We start from the raw sequence: 20,505 nt of genomic DNA on the forward strand, positions 1-20,505 counted from the left end.
CTCAGGGTACATTAAGAATGATTTACTTTTCTTACTTCCATTCAGTTATGACCTATGGTTTGGTTTTTTGGGGTAATTCCCCTTATAGTATACATATCTTTAGCTTACAAAAAAGGGCGATTAGAATTATAATGAACTCTGGGAACAGAGATTCATGTAGGGAATTGTTCACGGAACTGGAAATTTTACCCCTTCAATCTCAGTATATATTTTCTCTTGCAATGTTCATGGTTAATAATAAAGATCAATTTAAGTTCAATTCTGAGTTATATAATAGGAATACAAGATATAATAATAAAAAATTCCATTATCCTACATGTAAGTTGACTGTATTTCAGAAAGGAGTGTATTACCATGGTATTACGGTTTTTAATTGGCTTCCTCCTAATATAAGGAACCTGGCTCAAGATGTTAAACATTTTAAAATTGTTTTAAGAAGATTTTTGTTGATGAACTCGTTTTATTCCTTGGAAGATTACTTTGATTGTAAATTTGACCCCAATAATTAACTGTGATCTATTATGGTATTGAATACTGTCATGAGTCTTATATTGTTATTTCTGTGTAGTGTTATTTGTACTATCAATGACTAATTCCTTATCCTATATGTAGTGGATTTATGAAATGTAAATAAATGAGATGAGATGAGTACAAATTTAAATTGTCTGGAGTTATCGCACTGTGTCAATTTTCAAAAGAACAGTTTCGTAGTTGACATCACTACAGTCTTCGTGGGTCATCCCAGAAGAGAGTACTGAGTAAACTGGGTTAGGACGTAACCCTTCTAATTTGTATTTGGGTGGGGGGGTGCACGATTCAAATATTGGAAAAGATACCAGCTATTATGATCCAGTTTTTTTGTACAACTAGTTTCCCTCGATTCCTTCTGGCAAATGCTGAGATAGTACTTCAAAATTGGCCACAACCACTTCCTTTCCAATTCATCATTTATTATTCATCCTACCATTCAGTACTATATAGTCTGAGCTACTGCTTGCCATATGTTGTCTGATGAAATAGAGATGTCAGTGATGAAGTTGACTGACTGATGTTGGTCTGTTTCCTGTATGGTTTTAGGTATCCATTTACTGTTCATGATTTAAAATTAATAATCATTCATTTTGCCACTTTCATTTTTCACTACAGAATGCTGACGTATAAAAGTAAGTCACAACATTATCTCTTGTAATTAAAATTTATTTTCTATTTTTAGGCCATTATTCTGTCTTCCGTGAGGCATCCTTTACCAGTTTTAGAAATCTTAGACCTTCTAGTTTCATCTTCCTTTCTCTTCACCCATGACTCAGGTCCATGTAACATTGTTCTTGTTACCATTACTCTATAGAATTTAGTTGTGTTCTTTCCATATTTTCCCTCTCATCATCCTAAAGGTACAAATTTATTTTACATATACATAGGTTTGTGGGTGAAACTTTCATCACTCACTTCACCTAATCTGTTCAGTGTTTAACTGATGTATCAAAGGAAGTTAATGAAAGGAGTGGGCAATAATGAGAAATGTTCTCAGTGGAGGTGAAGAAGTGACTGGATAACTAGGGCATCAGTAAAAATGAGATCTGAAAGGTGTCAGCAACCAAAACGCCAGCATCCAGTGAACAGAGTTTAGTCTGTTGGATTTGAGGTTCTCACAGTTGTGGCTATGCAGGATTCTGTCTTGTGGTATATAATGTAGTTCACTGAAAGCCAACTGAAATATCAGAGGAACATGTTGCCTTCAGGGTCGAAGAATAAGTAAAGCAATAAATTTCCATGCCTGGTTGCTACCTACTTCATGCTGGCTCCTTGATTGGCTTATTCTTTAACCCTGAAGATCGAGGTGACATGTGCCTCCCAAATGTCGACTGTCAACAGACTACATAGCATTATATCCCAGAAGGTAGAAGAACTCTTCAGAGCTTGGTTTCTTAGCCACAAAGATCATATCATTTAAAACAATCAGGTTAGCTTGTATGCAGATACACAACACAAAGAACTGGCATTATCATACACTTCTGGTAGCTTCAAAGCAAAATTAATGCATATAATAAATTTTTTCATTATAAAATGTATTCAGAATGATTCAGAGTAAATGTAATTCACATTAATTTATGAAATTATATTTCTTAATACATTTTAAGACTTCAAATAAATTTGAGTATGGAGCTTGCACTGTACTTTTGCACAGGACCAAGACATGACACAAAGTTTCAAGAAGCCAACGTTTTCTGAGACAACACTATATATACAAATCTGAACATATCACAGAAATTATGTAGCATAAATGGAGGTTAAGGAAACTGTTGCAGGTAACTTGGGATCCAGCATGTAAAACAGCAGTTAATTGGATTGCCGAAACTGTCAAGACGAATGACCCATAGACAGGCACTTGAACAGCGAGAAACAAAAGTATGGAACTGTGAGGTCACAGCTCAAGCTGTGGCCTATTGTGAAATCACTTATGAAAAGGGTTGGGCCAAAGCCACCAACCACTGTTCATGGACATGCGGGATGTTGGTTCTGGTAGAGACAACCACGTAAATTTCTATAACATATTTATTACTGTACTTCTTTTGGACTTCATTCATTGTTTGGTATGTAAAAGACCACGATGTTTCGGAGACTGTATCTGTCTCCGTCTTCAGGTGGGTAGGGAAGGATAAACCTACTCAGCTGGGCCCGGCAGGAAGAGCTAGTCTCAATCACTGGGCAAACCCCAGTCTCTAGAAAACAACCTACGAACACCCGACAGTCGGTTGGAGATAAGAATAAAATCACAGTAAAAGACTAGACAGAAAATTTGTGCCAAGTATGCACATGTCAACAATGTAAAAAACAGAAGTATAGATTATATTCCAGGAATTCAGTTAAAAACGAAAGTAAAAACTTGGATAATGCATGCCTAATCTGTGTGAATAAAGAATAATCGTGCCACCAGGCTGACTTCCGGGAATCAGACTATTCCCTGGAACAAATCTTGCAGAAGTAGTGGAAGCCACTAATATTCATAAAAACTTACATTTTTGATTTGTTAACCTCTTCATTGATGAGAGGAATCCGTATGGGAGAAATATCCAAACTGAGTTGGCTGATTCGATTGGTTGAACATGCCATATGAGCTGATTCTTTGTACTTTCTGTATCTGCTGTTACTTTCAACCTCCAAGATCCTAGCTTCGTCCCAGCTTACCCTGTGACCTTCTTCATGTGCATGCTGAGCCAACCTGGATTTATCTAGAAGACCTTGCTAGAGATTGTGCCTGTGTTCACGGATTCGCACAGCCTGTGCCTGTTGAATGAACAATGATTAAAACCAAAATGTACCAAACAGTAAAAGGTTGGTGCAGAGACATTGCATATAATTTCCTCATACATGACTCACACTGGCAACAAAATCACTGTTGCTCAGTAGACCACTTGGCTGTTCAATACTGAACAACAGTGAAATGTGTCTGGTTTGAACAAAACTGGCATTTCTCATCTGGGCTCCACGTACATGTACTGTTATTTGCCGCATAGCACCTATAAAGTTTTATGTATAAGGATGGTCTTCATACATTCCTGAAATTTAATCAGAACTGTCTTTAAGAGTCACTTTTAGAAAATTAATTACAGTAGAACTTGGTTATAACGTCATCAAAGGGACCTAAAAATAGTGTTGTTGTAACCAAAATGGGCACTTCCACAACAGCCTTATGTTAGTCACGTAAAAATCTACCAAAAACAGAGTTAAAATGTTGCATTTTTTTTTAGTGAAATACGTAGTTAAGTACAGACTAACGTAAAATTAACGTGGAATTGCCCAAATGTGTAATATCAAAGACATATTACAGCGCTTTTCACTGACAATGCACACAACATTTCACGAATCACTTTAACTTTCTCTTCAATGCTTAAAACTTTCCTTTTCACTGCCATGTTTTCGCTACTGCACTTCTCTGGGTTTAGGCAGGAACACTATATGGTAAGTAGACAATGTGAGGTCCTGTTAGACAAGATTCTAGGAAAGGAATGCAGTTAACAACCTGCCGCGTCCTCTTGCACTATTCATGCAGTCCCACCCCACACCCTTGTTTTCGCATAAAACCCATGCTCCTCTTGCAGCCCGCGGTCATATTCTTCCAGGACAGTCACGTCAGCAAATGAGGGTGGGCAGACACATCGAACTTTCCCACGATATCAGAGAAATTCAGGAATGAAAATGACGTTACATACGAGGTTGATACATTTGTGCATGTCGTACTAAGCAAGGTATAAAAACAGTTGCTTTATGAGGAACTAGTTCATACCATTGAATATTTGACGCAATAGACAAGGTGTTGCAGAAACCGATGTTGCTATAACCAAGTTTTACTGTACTTGGAAGCCATCTACAGGTCCCTGCTTTTGGAGGTGAATGTTCACTAGAATTGACCTATGATGGAGAAATTCCTGAATAATGAATATGTATTAAATCAATCTAACCAGTGAGGTGCTAGTGATGTGCATATTGATACATGCCGCCAGACAGAGGGCATACCAAAAAATCAGTTTCTTGTATTCAGGGGGTTCAAGAAACGCAATTCTGTCAAAATATTGTTTTTTTTTCACTATAATACTTTTACATATTTACTATATATAAATACATACATGAAAAGTAAAAAAAAATGCGAAGTATTGTCACCACTGGTTATTGTTAATTAAGAAATGCCACTTACTTTAGGACTGAAAGGGGGAATGGATTGATATTAACAGATGTGGATTACATTTTTACTTTATACTGTTTATTCTTTATGTAGTGCTCTGCTCCTAAATGGGAGCTCTTTTACAGTTTTCAGAGAACATTAGATTCAAATAATTAAATTTCAATAAACATTATATACAAGTTAAAATCATATATATATGGTTTTGTTTCTTTAAACTGTATTATCTAAAAAGTGACACTCCTCTCCAACTTCCTGTCTGCTACCTTGTGAATCAAGCTGTACATCATGAAGTTACTTGACGTATTATTAAAAAAACTGCCCTTTTTTATTATTACTTATAAACAAGACACAATTCAAGAAATGATAATTATATACGATTTTGAATCTAGGAAGAAAAACTATTATATTTACAAGACATACATTACACCATTATTATAAAAATTGTTTTGTACTCCTATGTGCACCATTGCTTTATCCAGAACAGTAGCATAAAAAAGCCACTTTTACCACAAATGGGCAAAAAGTTAACAGGTTTCCCAAAACTTGGCAATTAAAGCCATCTTGTAATCCACAATAGACCAGTGTCTACTGAATGCCAGTATATAAGCACACACACATACATATTACATATTTTTTCCTATTTTTGTTTTCTTAATAAACACAAAAAAAATGGTATTCTTATCCTTATGGGTCACTTCACAGTGGCAAGAGATTCATTTGAAGGGCCCAAATGGTTCGTTATATATATTGCTTTCTTTCTACCGAGTGACAATGGGGAGGCATGTTTATATATGAGCAACTTGTATTTGAAATGGGGCAAATTATCGGTCATTTAAGCCATCTCTTTTTGATCTGCTGAAGACAATACATCAGAGAACAGGTCTTGTAGGTAGATGAAAATCTGACTTTATCCAATGATACAGTGAACATCTTTAAGACCAGGTGCTGTTTCCTGTATTCACATTTATAAACATTTAAGTTTTAAGATGAAGTACAAAGTCCTTGGCATAATACACCTTTAAAATACAATTTACATCCTTCTGAACTCATGTCTAGGAGAAATAGTTTAGAAATGTATCAAATTACCACTTCCGATATATATGGACTATCTCCTGCACAGTAATTATGTAGTGAATAACCGAATGAAGTTATTTCACAGCGTACTGCCTTCTGGGATGTGATAAAGCATAGTCCAGTAGGCATTTATCAACATTTCTCTGTGAAACTGGTAAACTTCTACCAAACTATGCTGTGTTACAGCCACTACCATGAGAACCTGAAATCTTAGTTACCTTTGTTCTGGATATCTGATAGAATTTTGACACAATAAAAGAAACTTGATTACTATAATCTTACACAAAGTTGCATCATGCACAAAAGTACTTTCATATTTTTGTATACAGCAACTGTGTTTTAATACCAGCTGGCATCTGTTACCACCACTTTATGTACTTTTCACACTGTGAAGGATATTACTGAACCAAATCCTGCATCACACGACGCACCTTCATAATATTGAAGGAAACAAGATGAAACATTCATTCCCAAACATAATATAGCATTTGTTTTCTTCTGAACAAAATAAGACATTTTATAACTATATGAGTTTTATTAATTTTTTGTTTCTGAACTTAACTTATAAAATTATCATTGCACTTTCAACTGAATAGTGCATATTTTTTTTTATATTATGCCAGCCATACTATATAAATTGTATTACAGAAGGGACAATATCTGGAAACCTGAAAAGACACGCCTTCTCATACAATGTGTAATGAACACCAACTTCAAAAACTGATGGCAGATAACAGTAATGATACAAGTAACATACCTCTCAACAAACCCCTGGCATAACTCCCTTACTGCTTGCGAGCTTTTGTCAGAAAATATCATGAATTCTCATATCTTTCATTTGCATGGGACAATTCTATATTTATTTTGGATTTCAAAATTGTACAAACAGGGTGAATTAAACACAGATGAATCCCATAACTCTGTCCTTCAGGGAAATAACATTTCTATACATTTTTAAGTAATAATATATGGATCAGTCATAACTGATAAAGTTGAATAAAATGCAAAATGAACAATATCAATGGAAACTTCAAATGAAAAAACCAAATCCATCCACCTCAACCACATTCATGTATTTATACCAATAATAACAAAAAATTAATATTGCTAGCCTTATATGTCACTATTTTGACATTTCAAATTTTCAGATCTCAACAACAGAGGAAGAGGATAAAAGAGCTGGGCCATTCACTTTTAGGTTTTCATTTCAGAATAAAAAAGAACACTTTATGTGGAGGTCATGCCTGCTGTGACTAAGTATTGATGCTTGAACAAATGGGTAGACATTTTTAGAATTCAATATGGGAGACTTCCACTGAATACTGACAAGCAAATCTGCGTTTTTCAGTCACACCAACCCAAAAAAAGGGGTCATAAATGAATAACACAGATGTAAGGAATGCTACTGGCAATTCCATGTACAATATTAACCTTCCTAGTCTTATTAAAATTGTGTTCCATGATCATGACAAAGCAGTTTCTTTGAACTTGTTCTCATATGCAAGACCTGAAAGTGTGCAGAGACAGAAGCAGAAAATATGTACAGTGCAGTTCTTTGTGTAACTTAGAGGAAAAGCGATGGGCAACAAAATTATATATTACATCCTATTATTAGGAATCCCTTTGAAACTGAAATTACCACATATAAAAGTGCAAATTTAGCAACACTGAACAAGAGGTATCCTTTTCTGCAAAACTCTTCCCCCATCCCTTTTCTATGTGAAGTTCAGTCTTTTCTTTTTATATGATTAAATGCATACTTCATGTTAATATATATGTATATATAAAAATAGATTTGGCTTTATTACTTAATGGCCTGGATTATCTACCTTCCGTCTCCTACCAGTAATGTTATCTCACATTTTAATGTTCTATTATAATTTTTTCAAACACTCTGATTTCTGGATTTTAAATTTATGAATGCAATGAATACATTTAAAATACACAATCCTTTTTCTATTCCACACAATTACAGCTGTTCTACTTCATTATTTAACTTAACAGAGTGGACTGTCAAGAAGAGTAAATACACACTACAATTCACTTTAAAGCTACCTCATTCATAAGCTTGATAGCTGAGCTCAATGAAATTATAAGAAAATATGCTGGCACAAGACTTGGAGCATAAAAATACGGTCTTTTATTTAACTGTCATATGCTTTTATCAGTACCCTTATAGCATCTACGTGTGCCTGTAGGGCAAGATTATAAATATAAAACTTCAGGATATGATGCTTCAAGAAATATATTAACATGCATAGAGTATCACCTCTAAAGACAACACAGAATTTTGTTCTGAGAAAACACTCCAACATGTATAATGTTTAAACCAAGTTTTGTTTTTTAAGTACTGGTCAGCTATAGGAATGTGAGATTCTGAACAAAAGAAGCTCCATGTTTACACAGGAAGAGAATTTAAGAGATTCAAATAGTAATTTAAAACAAATGCAAGCAGTTATACTCGTATTACGTGGTCACTCACTATGCATATTCCCTTAGAAGAGAGATACTGGCTTCTAGGCTTAATTACAATGTCCCACATCACTTATACTGTATCTGGCATCTTAATTTTTTACATCCTGTTGCTTATAACCAGGGCCCGGATTTTGATGACATCATCTCTTTTTCCTTGTAGCCTACGTGATGCTCTTAACTATATAAATCTCGGATATGAGCTTCTGGTTACAGAAATGTAAATTTTAGGGCTTTTAAGGGTAATTCTTGTGATTTTTGGCCATTTTAGGGAATTTTTCTTCATATGTTTTCTGAAATGTGAATAACATGGAAGCGAAGTGTTCTTTTTTTTCTCCTTTACATAATTTTTTCGGTCATTTTATAGATCGTTTTTTGAATTTTTCAGGTCATTAAAATCCGGGCCCTGCATATTACTTTTTTGGGTCATATTTTCGGTCATCTTTTAAATATTTTCAGGTCATCAAAATCCGGGCCCTGCTTATAACATACTAAAGGTATGTTTCAGAACCATAAACGCAACTGACTATAAAGCTGATATTAAAATGTGTGATATTCAGTTTATTCATAACCCACTACATTTCCATCTGCAGAGATCATCAAGGTGGTCTATGAATATATATCTGTCGTTACTGAATTATCTATTAAAATGGATCAATTTTTTACATTTACCAATAATATTATGATCTGAATTTTTAAATTTTAAGTTTAAAGTATGGGATACGTCTAGAATAACATTTGCTGCAGTGTGCCAAAGGTTAAATCTAGTAGTTTAAGTAGATTAGTTAAAAATTATAATATAAAAATGGTGATGAGGAGCTTCATACCTTGTACTCTTCTCCAAGTATATTTAGATGATCAAGTCAAGGAGGATGAGGTGGGCAGGGCATGTAGCATGAATGGGGAAGATGAGGAATGCGTATTATCGGTGGGAAAGCCAGAAGGAAAGAGACCACTGGGAAGACCAAGGCCTAGGTGGGTGGACAGTATTAAAATGGATCTTAAAGAAATACGATGGGATGGTATTGATTGGATTGATCTGGCTCAGAAGAGGGACCAGTGGAGGGCTCTTGTGAACACGGTAATGAACCTTCAGGTTCCATAAAATGCTAGGAAATTCTTGAGTAGCTGCAGAATTGGAGGTTCCTCCAGAAGGGCTCAGCTCCATGAGTGAGTAAGTAAGTAATATAAAAATGGTGGGGGGTTAGGATACTGGTTATTGTGGTGTAGATGAGCTTCGTACTTTTCAATGTTTTTGGTGCAAGAATCATTCTTTTGGTGTGAGGGTGATTTGTTGGCATACAAAGTACATGATATTGTAGGCAAAGTACATGATATTGTAGGCAACTCAAAGAAGACCTGCTTCTTCCAACACTTAACTACACACAAAGTACACTGTAACCACCAATGAAGCAGCCCATACTAAATCCAAGTAACACACAAATACAAATGCTTATCTAATTACAAGACTTACAAGACTCAAACATCAGTCAACAATGACAGATTTCTGCAGACAACCTGATTATCTCCAGATTGAAACATGTAGTGGTATGTGAATAAACCAAATATCACTTATTTTGGTATCAGTTTTATATAGTCAACTGTTGTGTTTACAGCTCTGAAATATACCTTTAATAAATCCAGAATCACTGTAAGCAGATCCTGAATGGTCAAGAATGTTAGGTTTATCTAACATTCTCTTTGGGAATGCTGACAATTTGATCTTTGGGTTGAAACAACAAACCCAGACAAGGTCAAGTCTGTGGTTCATTCTTAGCTCTGAACAATGAAATCGTTTATCACTGTACTGGTCTGGATATTATTTATGTTTAGATATGACTGTTTATGACCAGGTCAGCCAAATAGAGCACAGCTTTGTTTTGAGAACTGAGAAGTAAATATTCATCTGAGCATGCAGATTACTGCTACTTAAGCTTGCAAGGAAGTGGGTCATTTTCAAGGATTTTTTTTTCAGTAGCGAATTATCAGTCAGAAAGTCAGTGTGGGATTGTCAATTTTTTATTTATGTATTTAGGCAGAGGTATAAAACCACTGAAGACAACAATGCACATATGGGCTTTGTAGGTAAATCTGACAGGATACTAAATAGTTACGGAATTGCCCGGAGGACATGAAAATTGTTTTTCCACCTTCTAGACATGACTATTCCCAATGCCTATTTATTGCACAAGTCATGTTGTGGAAAAATGACACACAAAAATTCTGTGAAACCTTAGTGCGAGATTTGATTGTACAATCACATGAGGCGAATATCACGATCAGTGCCATTTCTCCTAGTCAGTGGCGTTTCTTGGGGAAGGCCAAGATCATCTGGGGCCCAAATGAGTCTACTAAAGGTGAAACATTCGCAACACTGGCCATTCAAAGGGAAACAAATAAGAAAACCAGGAGCACCCTCTTCTATTGTAAAAAGTGTGATGTTGGTCTGTGTGTCGAGGACTGCTTTGACCAGTGGCGCATGCATGTCAGAGTGTGAGCACTGAATGGAGTCATCATAAACTGTGAGGTGACGCAGTTCATACTCACATACAGTCTGAACAAAAGATTATTGTATATAATGTGATTATTTCTTACAATATCAAAATCATGCCTCCACTGTGACCCTGCAAATCATAGGATGAAAGTAGAATATGGTGATGGTCTCAAGTCCCAAGGGACTCTCAACCCAATTACTGCACTGGAAAGAGCCAGCAGCATATGCAAAAGACAGACCCGCCCTCTCTAACGAGAGGGCGCCCCCACAAAAACAAGACCGTAAATGTCAAACAGTAATAAATATCTGGTCATGAGGCCTCTGGGGCTCGACACCAAGACTTACTGACTGACCATCCATCAGTCGCAATGTGACTTTCACTCTCACTTTCACGACATGGGTCCTTTCTAAAGGTTGTTTGTCCCGAACAGCCAAATAGTCTTCCCTTCCTTCATTTCCTTGGTATTCATCTTCCGAGCACTACCCCCACCCCCCTTCTTAAAGGGTGCTCATCCCAAGCAGCTTCATGGTCCGGCATTCACTGATCCCGTCATATCACATTCATCCTTCTCTCGTATCAAACACTTATCTTGAAGTGCTCTTAATGTTTCCACATACTCATTTGGTAAAATGTGGCTGAGACAAGAGTCCTTGACTCAGCATTACATATAGACCACCATTCCTCAGACAGCCATCAAGAATCCTGTCAGTAGCGTGCTGGTGTAATGGATGAACAGCGTCCTCATACTCTTTTGTTCCCTCTTCCAAACCCCAAAGAGACCACCAGTAATCCATTGATATTATTAGCTCTATCAAAGACCTGAAAAAACGGCCGATGCCACTCAAGAGTGACTCAGAGCGTTCACTTCTCATGATTTGTCAGCTGGCAATAGTATACTGTTGCTAGGCCTGTCACAAATGCCAGTGTACCATATTTCAGATATGTAAGATATGTACGACGATTTTTTGGAGACTGGCTAGAAAGATGTTTTGCATCTGCATGCAAATAATTTACTCTGGGAAATCTTCTCACAAACACAGTGAAACATGAATTCAGTACCTATTTGGACATAGCCAGTAATCCCACTTTTGATACCACTGTCGTGTGTTACCCTGATAACCTACTTCTGAGAAACCAGTTGCCATGTGTCTCCTAGGTCACATGATGAGTAACGTCCACGTAGGTCTTGGATTTGGCAAATATTTATTAGACTCTTGCTTCTACACACTCAAGTACAATTACTGCTGCATTCAGTATCACAGTTCTTCTTGCACAGTTAATCTCGGTGTCATCTTACTGCACACTTTACCTATGTATGTTCTTGGCGGCTGCTAGATTTCAACTGTCCAATAACTGCAAAACATCTTTCCAGCCAGTCTCCAAAAAACTGTCATACATATCTGAAATATGGTACACTGGCATTTGTGACAGGCCTAGCAACAGTATACTACTGTCAGCTGACAAATCATGAGAAGTGAATGCTTTGAGTCACTCTGAGTGTCATTGGCCATTTTTTCAGGTCTCTGATAGAGCTAATAATATCAATGGATTACTGGTGGTCTCTTTGGGGTTTGGAAGAGGGAACAAAAGAGTATGAGGACGCTGTTCATCCATTACACCAGCACGCTACTGACAGGATTCTTGATGGCTGTCTGAGGAATGGTGGTCTATATGTAATGCTGAGTCAAGGACTCTTGTCTCAGCCACATTTTACCAAATGAGTATGTGGAAACATTAAGAGCACTTCAAGATAAGTGTTTGATATGAGAGAAGGATGAATGTGATACGACAGGATCAATAAATGCCGGACCATGAAGCTGCTTCAGATGATCAGCATTGAAGAAGGGGGGCGAGGGTAGTGCTCGATAGATGAATGAATACCAAGGAAATGAAGGAAGGGAAGTACTATTAGGCTGTTTGGGATGAACAACCTTTAGAAAGGAGAAATGTCGCATGCTGTGAATCTGGAGGGGATATGTCCATGGAAATGCAATAACAGTGGGCTGCTGCATGGGGATAACCCAAACAACAAACTAGTTTCCCTGGAGATGAAAGGACAACAGGGGGTTCATTGCATAACAGCGGATGAAACCAAACACTTCTACAAGTTGTTCTGTATTGAGTAAGGCTAGCATTTCCTAAGCAACGAACTGTTGAAACAGCGGGAATAATGAATTTCTGTAGTAACAAGCATAGAACATGTGAAATCGAACTGTGGACGAGAGTCCTCTCTATTCCGTCCGAAACCAGGTTTTAAAGGTCCAACTTCGAAGGGCTCAGACAGTTAGTTGACAGTGGACAGTTGAAGCCTAGTAGCCGCTGAGAACAGTGCAGTGTGCAGTACAGCTGTGAAGTAGGATGATACTGAGATTAATGGTGCAAGAAGAACTGTGATACTGAATGTGACAATAATTGTACTTCAGTGTGTAAAAGTGAGTCTAATAAATATTCGACAAATCTGAGACCTACGTGGAAGTTATTCATTGTATTACCTAGGAGACACGTAACAAATGGTTTCTCAGTAGCAGGTTATCAGGGAAACACACAACAGCATTACATAGGTAACACGTGACAATATATATATATATACAGTAGAACTTGGTTATAACGTCATCAAAGGGACCTAAAAATAGTGTCTTTATAAACGAATGTCGTTGTAACCGAAATGGGCACTTCCACAGTAGCCTTATGTTAGTCACATAAAAATCACGTTAAAATGTTGCATTTTTTAGTGAAATACGTAGTTAAGTACAGACTAACGTAACATTAACGTGGAATTGCCCAAATGTGTAATATCAAAGACATATTACAGCGCTTTTCACTGACAATACACACCGCACTAATACTGTATATTAAAGGTAGGCCTACTCACCAAATTACAGTAGATTACATCAATTGTTGTGCCTTACTGTACCTAGATACGAGTACAGTAATCAGTTATCTTCATCTGTTTCCTGTTACTTGCCCAATACACACTTTCAAAATTACGTTCAATGTCCATATCAGAGAAATTCAGGAATGAAAATGACGTTACATACGAGGTTGATGCATTTGTGCATGTTGTACTAAGCAAGGTATAAAAACAGTTGCTTTATGAGGAATTAGTTCGTACAACTGAATATTTGACGCAATAGACAAGGTGTCGCAGAAACCGATGTTGCTATAACCAAGTTTTACTGTATATATTAAAGATGATATTTTGCATTTCATGACAAAATAATCACAGTAAATTTTCATTTGAAAAAATTGTTCTTTTGTGCATATGCAGAAAATTTTATTGTTTTTTCAGACTGTTCTTAGTTTGTATTTCTATATTGCACAGAATGGAAAATATGTAGTTCTTTTGCTGAAAGTGTGCAACTTTAAAGACTAAGGGCCATTTAAATTCCAGTTTATGCATCACAACCCATAAATTAATTTGTCACCAGGGAGTTCTATGGCTTTAACTACATCCATGATCACAAAAACCCACACTGACCCCCTTCCCTTTCTATGCAGCATTTACCAATAGACTATGTGTTTAAAAGTGACACGAACATCAGCAACTAAAACAATTAAACACTAACAAATTACATTTCAAATTAGTTTTTGCATCCTTTTGTCAATGTTCCAATTCAATAGAAGAACAGTCAAAATTTTTCCTCTGGTACCCTAACACATCTAATAAACTAGTCTTCTGTCAAGCTTTCTCAGTGTTGCACAAATTTCCTGTACTTCATTCAAATGTCTAAGAAAATATTCCATATACCAAACACAATGTCATTTCCCTGTATCTGGACAACAATTTTATTTATTCAAAATAAAGATTCCATTCTGAAGTTACTTATTACACAATTTTTAATTTTTAAGACATTCATTCATATGTCATCAGAAGTGCTGTTACATATCACCATGTGATTGTGATCTAGAATTAACCTGTCAAACAGAAATCACATACAGTCAGCTGAAAATAATGATGCATGACTTTCAAACTTAGCACACAAATTCACACGAACATAAAAAAGCTATATACTTAAAGCATGTAAAAAAACTGAGTAAAGTTATGAGTTCAATGTTAACACGAAATTCACAGGGTCATTTGCAAAACTTTCTTCAGTCAGTCCCTATTCTGATGGCACTGTGAAAGTTCATTCACCGAAGTTCCTACTGGCTACCCTCCCTAAATTTTAATTTAACCCCAAGATCATGTTCACTTCTTCAAGACTGTGTACTTCTTCAGGGTACTACACTAAAATACGTCCATTCTTAATCCCTCACAATGTTTTACCTCTTGAGGATGCACAGTATTATTTGGACTCAGAGGCTGTAATATTACATGAATATTTTACCTATTACATAAACACCAAACTAGAACACAGAAAGCATATTTTCACAGCACTAACAACCCACACATGTAACTATAGTGAAAAAAATTATAGTAATATACTTAGCATCTCTTCTTCTCTTAAATTTTTGTTTCCATGCCACCTTATCATTAAATGAAAGGTGATGTTATTTCTTGAAATTCAACACTAATTGAAAAATGAAATGTCCTCGTTGAATGTCATATGTCTCTTTTATACACTTATTTACAGAAAAACAAAAACATACAATAAAAGATACAAGACAGAAAACAGCAAGGAAAACTGTATTCATAGTATTTACACTGCCTTAAAAATATGGAAGGTGAAATAGCTAGGATGACTTTTCTAACATTTCTTAACAGAAGTGAACTGTTAAACATGATACTTCACAATGAATTAAAATAAAAATATTTCATACGCACCGCTGCAGTTCACACTCCTAAAATTAAACAGTGAAAATGAAGAGAGATCATGGTTGCATTCTTGGCTCTAGTTGTAGAAGCTCAGCATAGCGTCCATAAACTAGATATTACATTACTAATCCAATATACAGTTGTACAAATATATTTACGTTCGAGGTGGTGGCGGAGGTGGAGGTGGTGGTGGTGGATAGTAGGCCTTCGCAGCTGCCACAGTGAAGAAGGATGAAGCACTTGCTGGAGATGCTGGTTGTTGCTGATTTGTAGAATTTGTCTGATGATTTCCTGCTGGCAGTGGTGGACTGACAAAATGGGTAGTTCCTTGTGAAGTTCCACTATTTGGAACACCTCTTCCAGGACCTACCATCATAACTGTTTGAGGGGATAAATTTGAAGATGCTGTTCCATATGGTCCTGACATAACAAACTGAGTATTCCCAGTGCCTGACGACGGTAATGGTGGTGGTGGTGGTGGTGGCGGCGGCGGTGGTGGTGGTGGAGGTGGTGTTGTAAGGAGGTATTTCTGTGTTGCCTTACAACTTCCACTGTTTACTAAGGAAGACGGATAGACTGCTGTTACTGATGGTGGAGGTATAGCAGAGCTCTTCATAGATGTGACAGTAGAATTTGGCAATCCTTTTCCTCCTAGACTGGCTGGGAAGGATCCATATGTCTGGGTCTTCAATGGAGTAGTAAGAGAGTATAGATTATATCCTTGTCCACTCAACGACTGACGATTTGATGGTGGCAAGTTTGAATTTGCAGTTGCATAACCTGGATTACCACTGGCAGAAATGTAATTTACTGAGGTACCAACAGGAACAGAACTGCTTGGTACAAGAACTGAAGGATATACAGGTGATAAAGTTGAATTAGCCTGGCCAAGTTTTTGAGCAGATGAATACAATGTAATCAAATGCTGTGTACTGGACACCAAGGATGGCGAAGAGGTGGTTGNTGAGGCACGACAGTTACATTTTATCAGTTGTATGAGAAAACCCCTTACAGATACCCAATGCAAAGACAAAAGAACGCACTTTCGTCATTTCTTGTATGGATTTCACATACACAATGAAACTTCTATTTTACAATCTACTTTTACATCTCTCATGAATTTATGCACTTTTTGTGTTGTTCCAGCCAAATGCTCATAAGAATAACGCTACACTTTATTGGATCTTACATTTCCACAACTTTAAATGTTCCCCCTGAATTTGCACTTCATTTTTCTAAACCTGACTATGAAAATTTACCCGATTCTATGTTTTGTAGCTCAACTCTCACAATTTATTATCTGAAACAATGGGCCTCTTTCCCTGTTATAAGTTGCAAATAGTTTGGGCTGAAAATACTCAAGTGGCTGATGCATAACTGCAAATGATCACTGTGTGCACCAAGTGATTTCACTACGGCCTACAGCAGCGGTTCTCAACCTTTTTAGACTGTGGCCCAGTAAATTCTTTTTTCTATAAGATGAGGGCCTAGTATAACTGATGCCAGGCCCTGGTGGTTGAGAAAAACTGGCCTAGAGTGCATGAGTGGATTTTTCCACAGCCTTGGTCCAAACAGCTCATGTGCTACACCAGCTCTGAACCTGATGCAGCTTAGTATAACTGTAATTCAGAGAGTGTATTTTGTCCTTCCCAAGTCTGACAAGTATACCAAAGAATGACCATTGCAACAGTGACCAATGGGCTTTCACAAGTGAAACATTTAACAGAAATGCACCCAGATTAAATTAATCAATTTTCCTGTGCCCATGTAACTTCACTGCATAAAAAACAAATTTTATTATACATCAAGACAAATTTCACAGCAAGAGGGTCAAATATGGATAATAAAGGAAATCCTAAACCAGTAAGTCATATAATATTTTAGAGCAAGCTGATACACATACTGGAACACAAAAACCTATATCAGTTACAGTAAGTGATAAAATAAATATTTTAGAGCAAGTTGATGCATATATTGAAAAACACATTGAACAGGCATCATGGTTGAGACTTCCAGTGACCACACTAAAGCCCACTGTGAAGAACCGTGAAAAAACTGTATATTTTAAATGAATTTCCAAAGTTAGAGCATAATACAGACCACAATTTTCTTTCTGTTCAAATATTCAACTCCCCTTAACTTTACACTTGCCTCAATTTTACAGTTGCTTTAGGTGGTCCCTTAAAGAACACAAAATTGAGGTTTCACTATGTACACTGTAATGATCACAAATTCAACTAGTCTCTAATGTAATGGCACTTTCATGGGTACTGCTGCCAGTGGTATGAGAATTGCTGCATGGCAGGAAAACATATGGATTTTGCAGAGTTATTTCTGAACTAGTTTATAAACGTGGTTAATTTTTTTTTATATATATTTCTGCTGGTTGGACAGGAATTCTGGATGCATGGACAACGGACAACCAGGAGTTTACCGTATATGCTACATACAAGAGATAGGTAAGGGAAAGTTGTCCCAGTCCCTAATTAAGCACTATGCCATGAAGATGTATGAGGGAATCAATGTAGAGATTCATATTTTCTTAGAGATGGCACTAGATGGAAGCGAGTGGTCACCTTCACGCTCCAACCGCGTTACCCCCGTGTATCCACTGGATAGGAGGATGGGTGGGCCACAAAACTGGTCTGGATGATGTATAGAAAAGAAAATTCTTGACCCTACCAGGACACAAACTCCAACCCCACAGTCATCCAGCCCGTAGCCAGTCACTATACTGATGCACTATCCCACCTCCATATACAACAGAGCGAGGGTAGTTAAAGTTCTGTGCCTAATATTAGATTAAGAGGTTATGAAAATGAAATGAATGTGTTAAAGATAATTTTATTATGGAACATGTTTGTCATTCATTTGGAAAATGATCAAAACTGGTTCCCAAATAAATCATGTTAACCGTGAACATGCTGCAACTTATTTCAAGAACCAAATTCCTCTATCTTCTGAACAAATCTCTCACTTTCACGTGTCTATCCACGAGGCTTTTAAATTACAGAGACCATTAATAATGTCATGCTGACAAAATCAACAAAGTGTAATGGAAAATATAGCATATGACACTATTTACAGGATGTTTAGAAAATGTTAAGATTTCATGTGTCCTTTCAACATAACTGCTTCAAGCCTGTCCTACTGTAATTTTGTAGTGCAAATATAATTTACTAATGTAATAAAAATTAGAGCTGCTTCATACTAGGCCATATTGAATTTGCTGCACATTAATGATTAGATTATGGTTGTGCAGCTAGAATATCCAGCATGCAGTAGATGCTCCTTCCGATTATTGTGATATTCATAATTTTCACAATCAGAGATATCTTTGTTATGATACACTATTACTTCACGGGCACAATCCAATTAATAATCACTAGCTACTGTTCAAACCCCACTGGTATGACTTTCACCTAACATTTTAACATGTCATCATGTGCAGGACACCTTGGTCTTAAAAGGCCAGTCACCTTTGCATACAACACACACTTTGATAAAGGAAACATTTCCTTCTGGTAACTTATCTATTAGTTTCACTGTGAACTGATACACTGAAGTATTCATTAAAACTGTAAGATATTAATCCAGCAGAAAACTTTACACAGCTGACAGGAAAAACACTTTCTTACAAGGCTGCCATGAACATGTTGGGACATGTTAAACCACTGTAACAATGTAAAGCAGATCGATGTAGATGTGAACACCAAATCAATTTGAAAAATGAATGTCTTACAAATGCCATGAGGTCTGAATGGCCTAACATAGGAGGGAAAAGACCGAACACCATGGATAAAATTGAAACGCATGTCCATCAAAACCTCTGCTTTAGAGGATGGTACCTTGTAAGGGACAGAATGTATTCTGTTAACAGTTCAGTACTCAAAAACTATTCTAAGTACAACATGCAGAACTCAAAAATAACCTTTCATAACATAAATATTTCTAACCTCACTTATTGTCAAGAAAACATTTCTCAAGTAATAATTGTACAAATAACATGAGAAATATAAAGCAACGCAGAAACTTTTACATACAATTGGCAAAACATTCACAATGGTATTCCTTCTTTATCTGCATGAAAACAGTACCAACAAAATGATGACAGCTACCTGTATGAGTACTTACTCACAGCATATGTAGCCAACAAAAACATGAATTCACCCATAATAAATCCTTTTAGTGACAGAAAATTATTTACTAAAATTTTTCAAACCCCTTTAGAGGAAATGTAACTGACCAAAATCTGTCAGAACCCTTACAAGAAAATTAATTTACCTAAATTAGTCAGAACTGCTTAGAAAGTAATACCGGACCTCATCTGATTCATGGACATCTCTGTCATAACTGTTCTGCATGGAACTGTTCTACACATTTAAAATCTAAAACCAGAAAAAAAAATCACACCAATAAAATGCATAAAAATGATAACACCTGGGCCATTATACTACATAAGTACAAGCTCTTTCATGTTAGCTCACCTTGTTTGCGTGCTCTTTCTTGTTCTTCATCATCACTAAGAAAGAGTCCAAATTCTCTCCTCAGTCTCTCAGTGAGGTTCTCCCTCTGACGTTCAACAAGAGTTGGAGCAGAATTCCATCTCATGTAAGTTTCTTCTCCAACACCTATTCAGAGAAAGCAGAACACTGTGTTCAGGGGGGTCATTTAGAAAGGATGTCTTTTAACACTATAACACATAAGGTTTTTGTTACCTCTTTTATCATCAGATGTATCTGTATGGAGAAATAATGGGAGTGCAGAGAGAGCAGGTGAGCTGTCAAGCATGAGATTCTTGCTGGTTATAGAGGCACAAGCATTAGACATATCATCATCTGACGACACAGACGAGGATGAACTGCTTGTGCTGTCTGTACGACCCCTACTCTCTCTACAGACTGGTGAATTTCTAGTACCTCCATCACCCTCTATCCCTCCAGAGTTCAATTCTGTACTACTATTACGCTGCTTACGCTGACGATATTCTGAGATGGAAAGCTGAAAGAAGAAGAAATGTCGATGCA

General features: G+C 36.7%; 1 protein-coding gene across 3 annotated transcripts in view; it reads right to left on the reverse strand.

Moving 5' to 3' along the window:
• Positions 1 to 19,931: 19,931 nt before the first annotated feature.
• LOC111875608 overlaps positions 19,932 to 20,505 on the reverse strand; it is a 73,347-nt gene continuing 72,773 nt past the window's right edge. For all 3 annotated transcript variants that reach the window (XM_033755868.1, XM_033755867.1, XM_033755869.1), the window contains exons 21-22: positions 20,197 to 20,479; positions 19,932 to 20,109 (exon numbers count right to left, since the gene is read on the reverse strand). In XM_033755868.1, the coding sequence (XP_033611759.1) occupies positions 19,952 to 20,109; positions 20,197 to 20,479 (441 nt within the window). In that variant the 3' untranslated portion in view covers positions 19,932 to 19,951. The remainder of the gene's footprint in view (positions 20,110 to 20,196; positions 20,480 to 20,505) is intronic.

Source organism: Cryptotermes secundus, unplaced genomic scaffold (assembly GCF_002891405.2).
Source record: "Cryptotermes secundus unplaced genomic scaffold, Csec_1.0 scaffold50, whole genome shotgun sequence".
NCBI classification, from domain to species: domain Eukaryota; kingdom Metazoa; phylum Arthropoda; class Insecta; order Blattodea; family Kalotermitidae; genus Cryptotermes; species Cryptotermes secundus.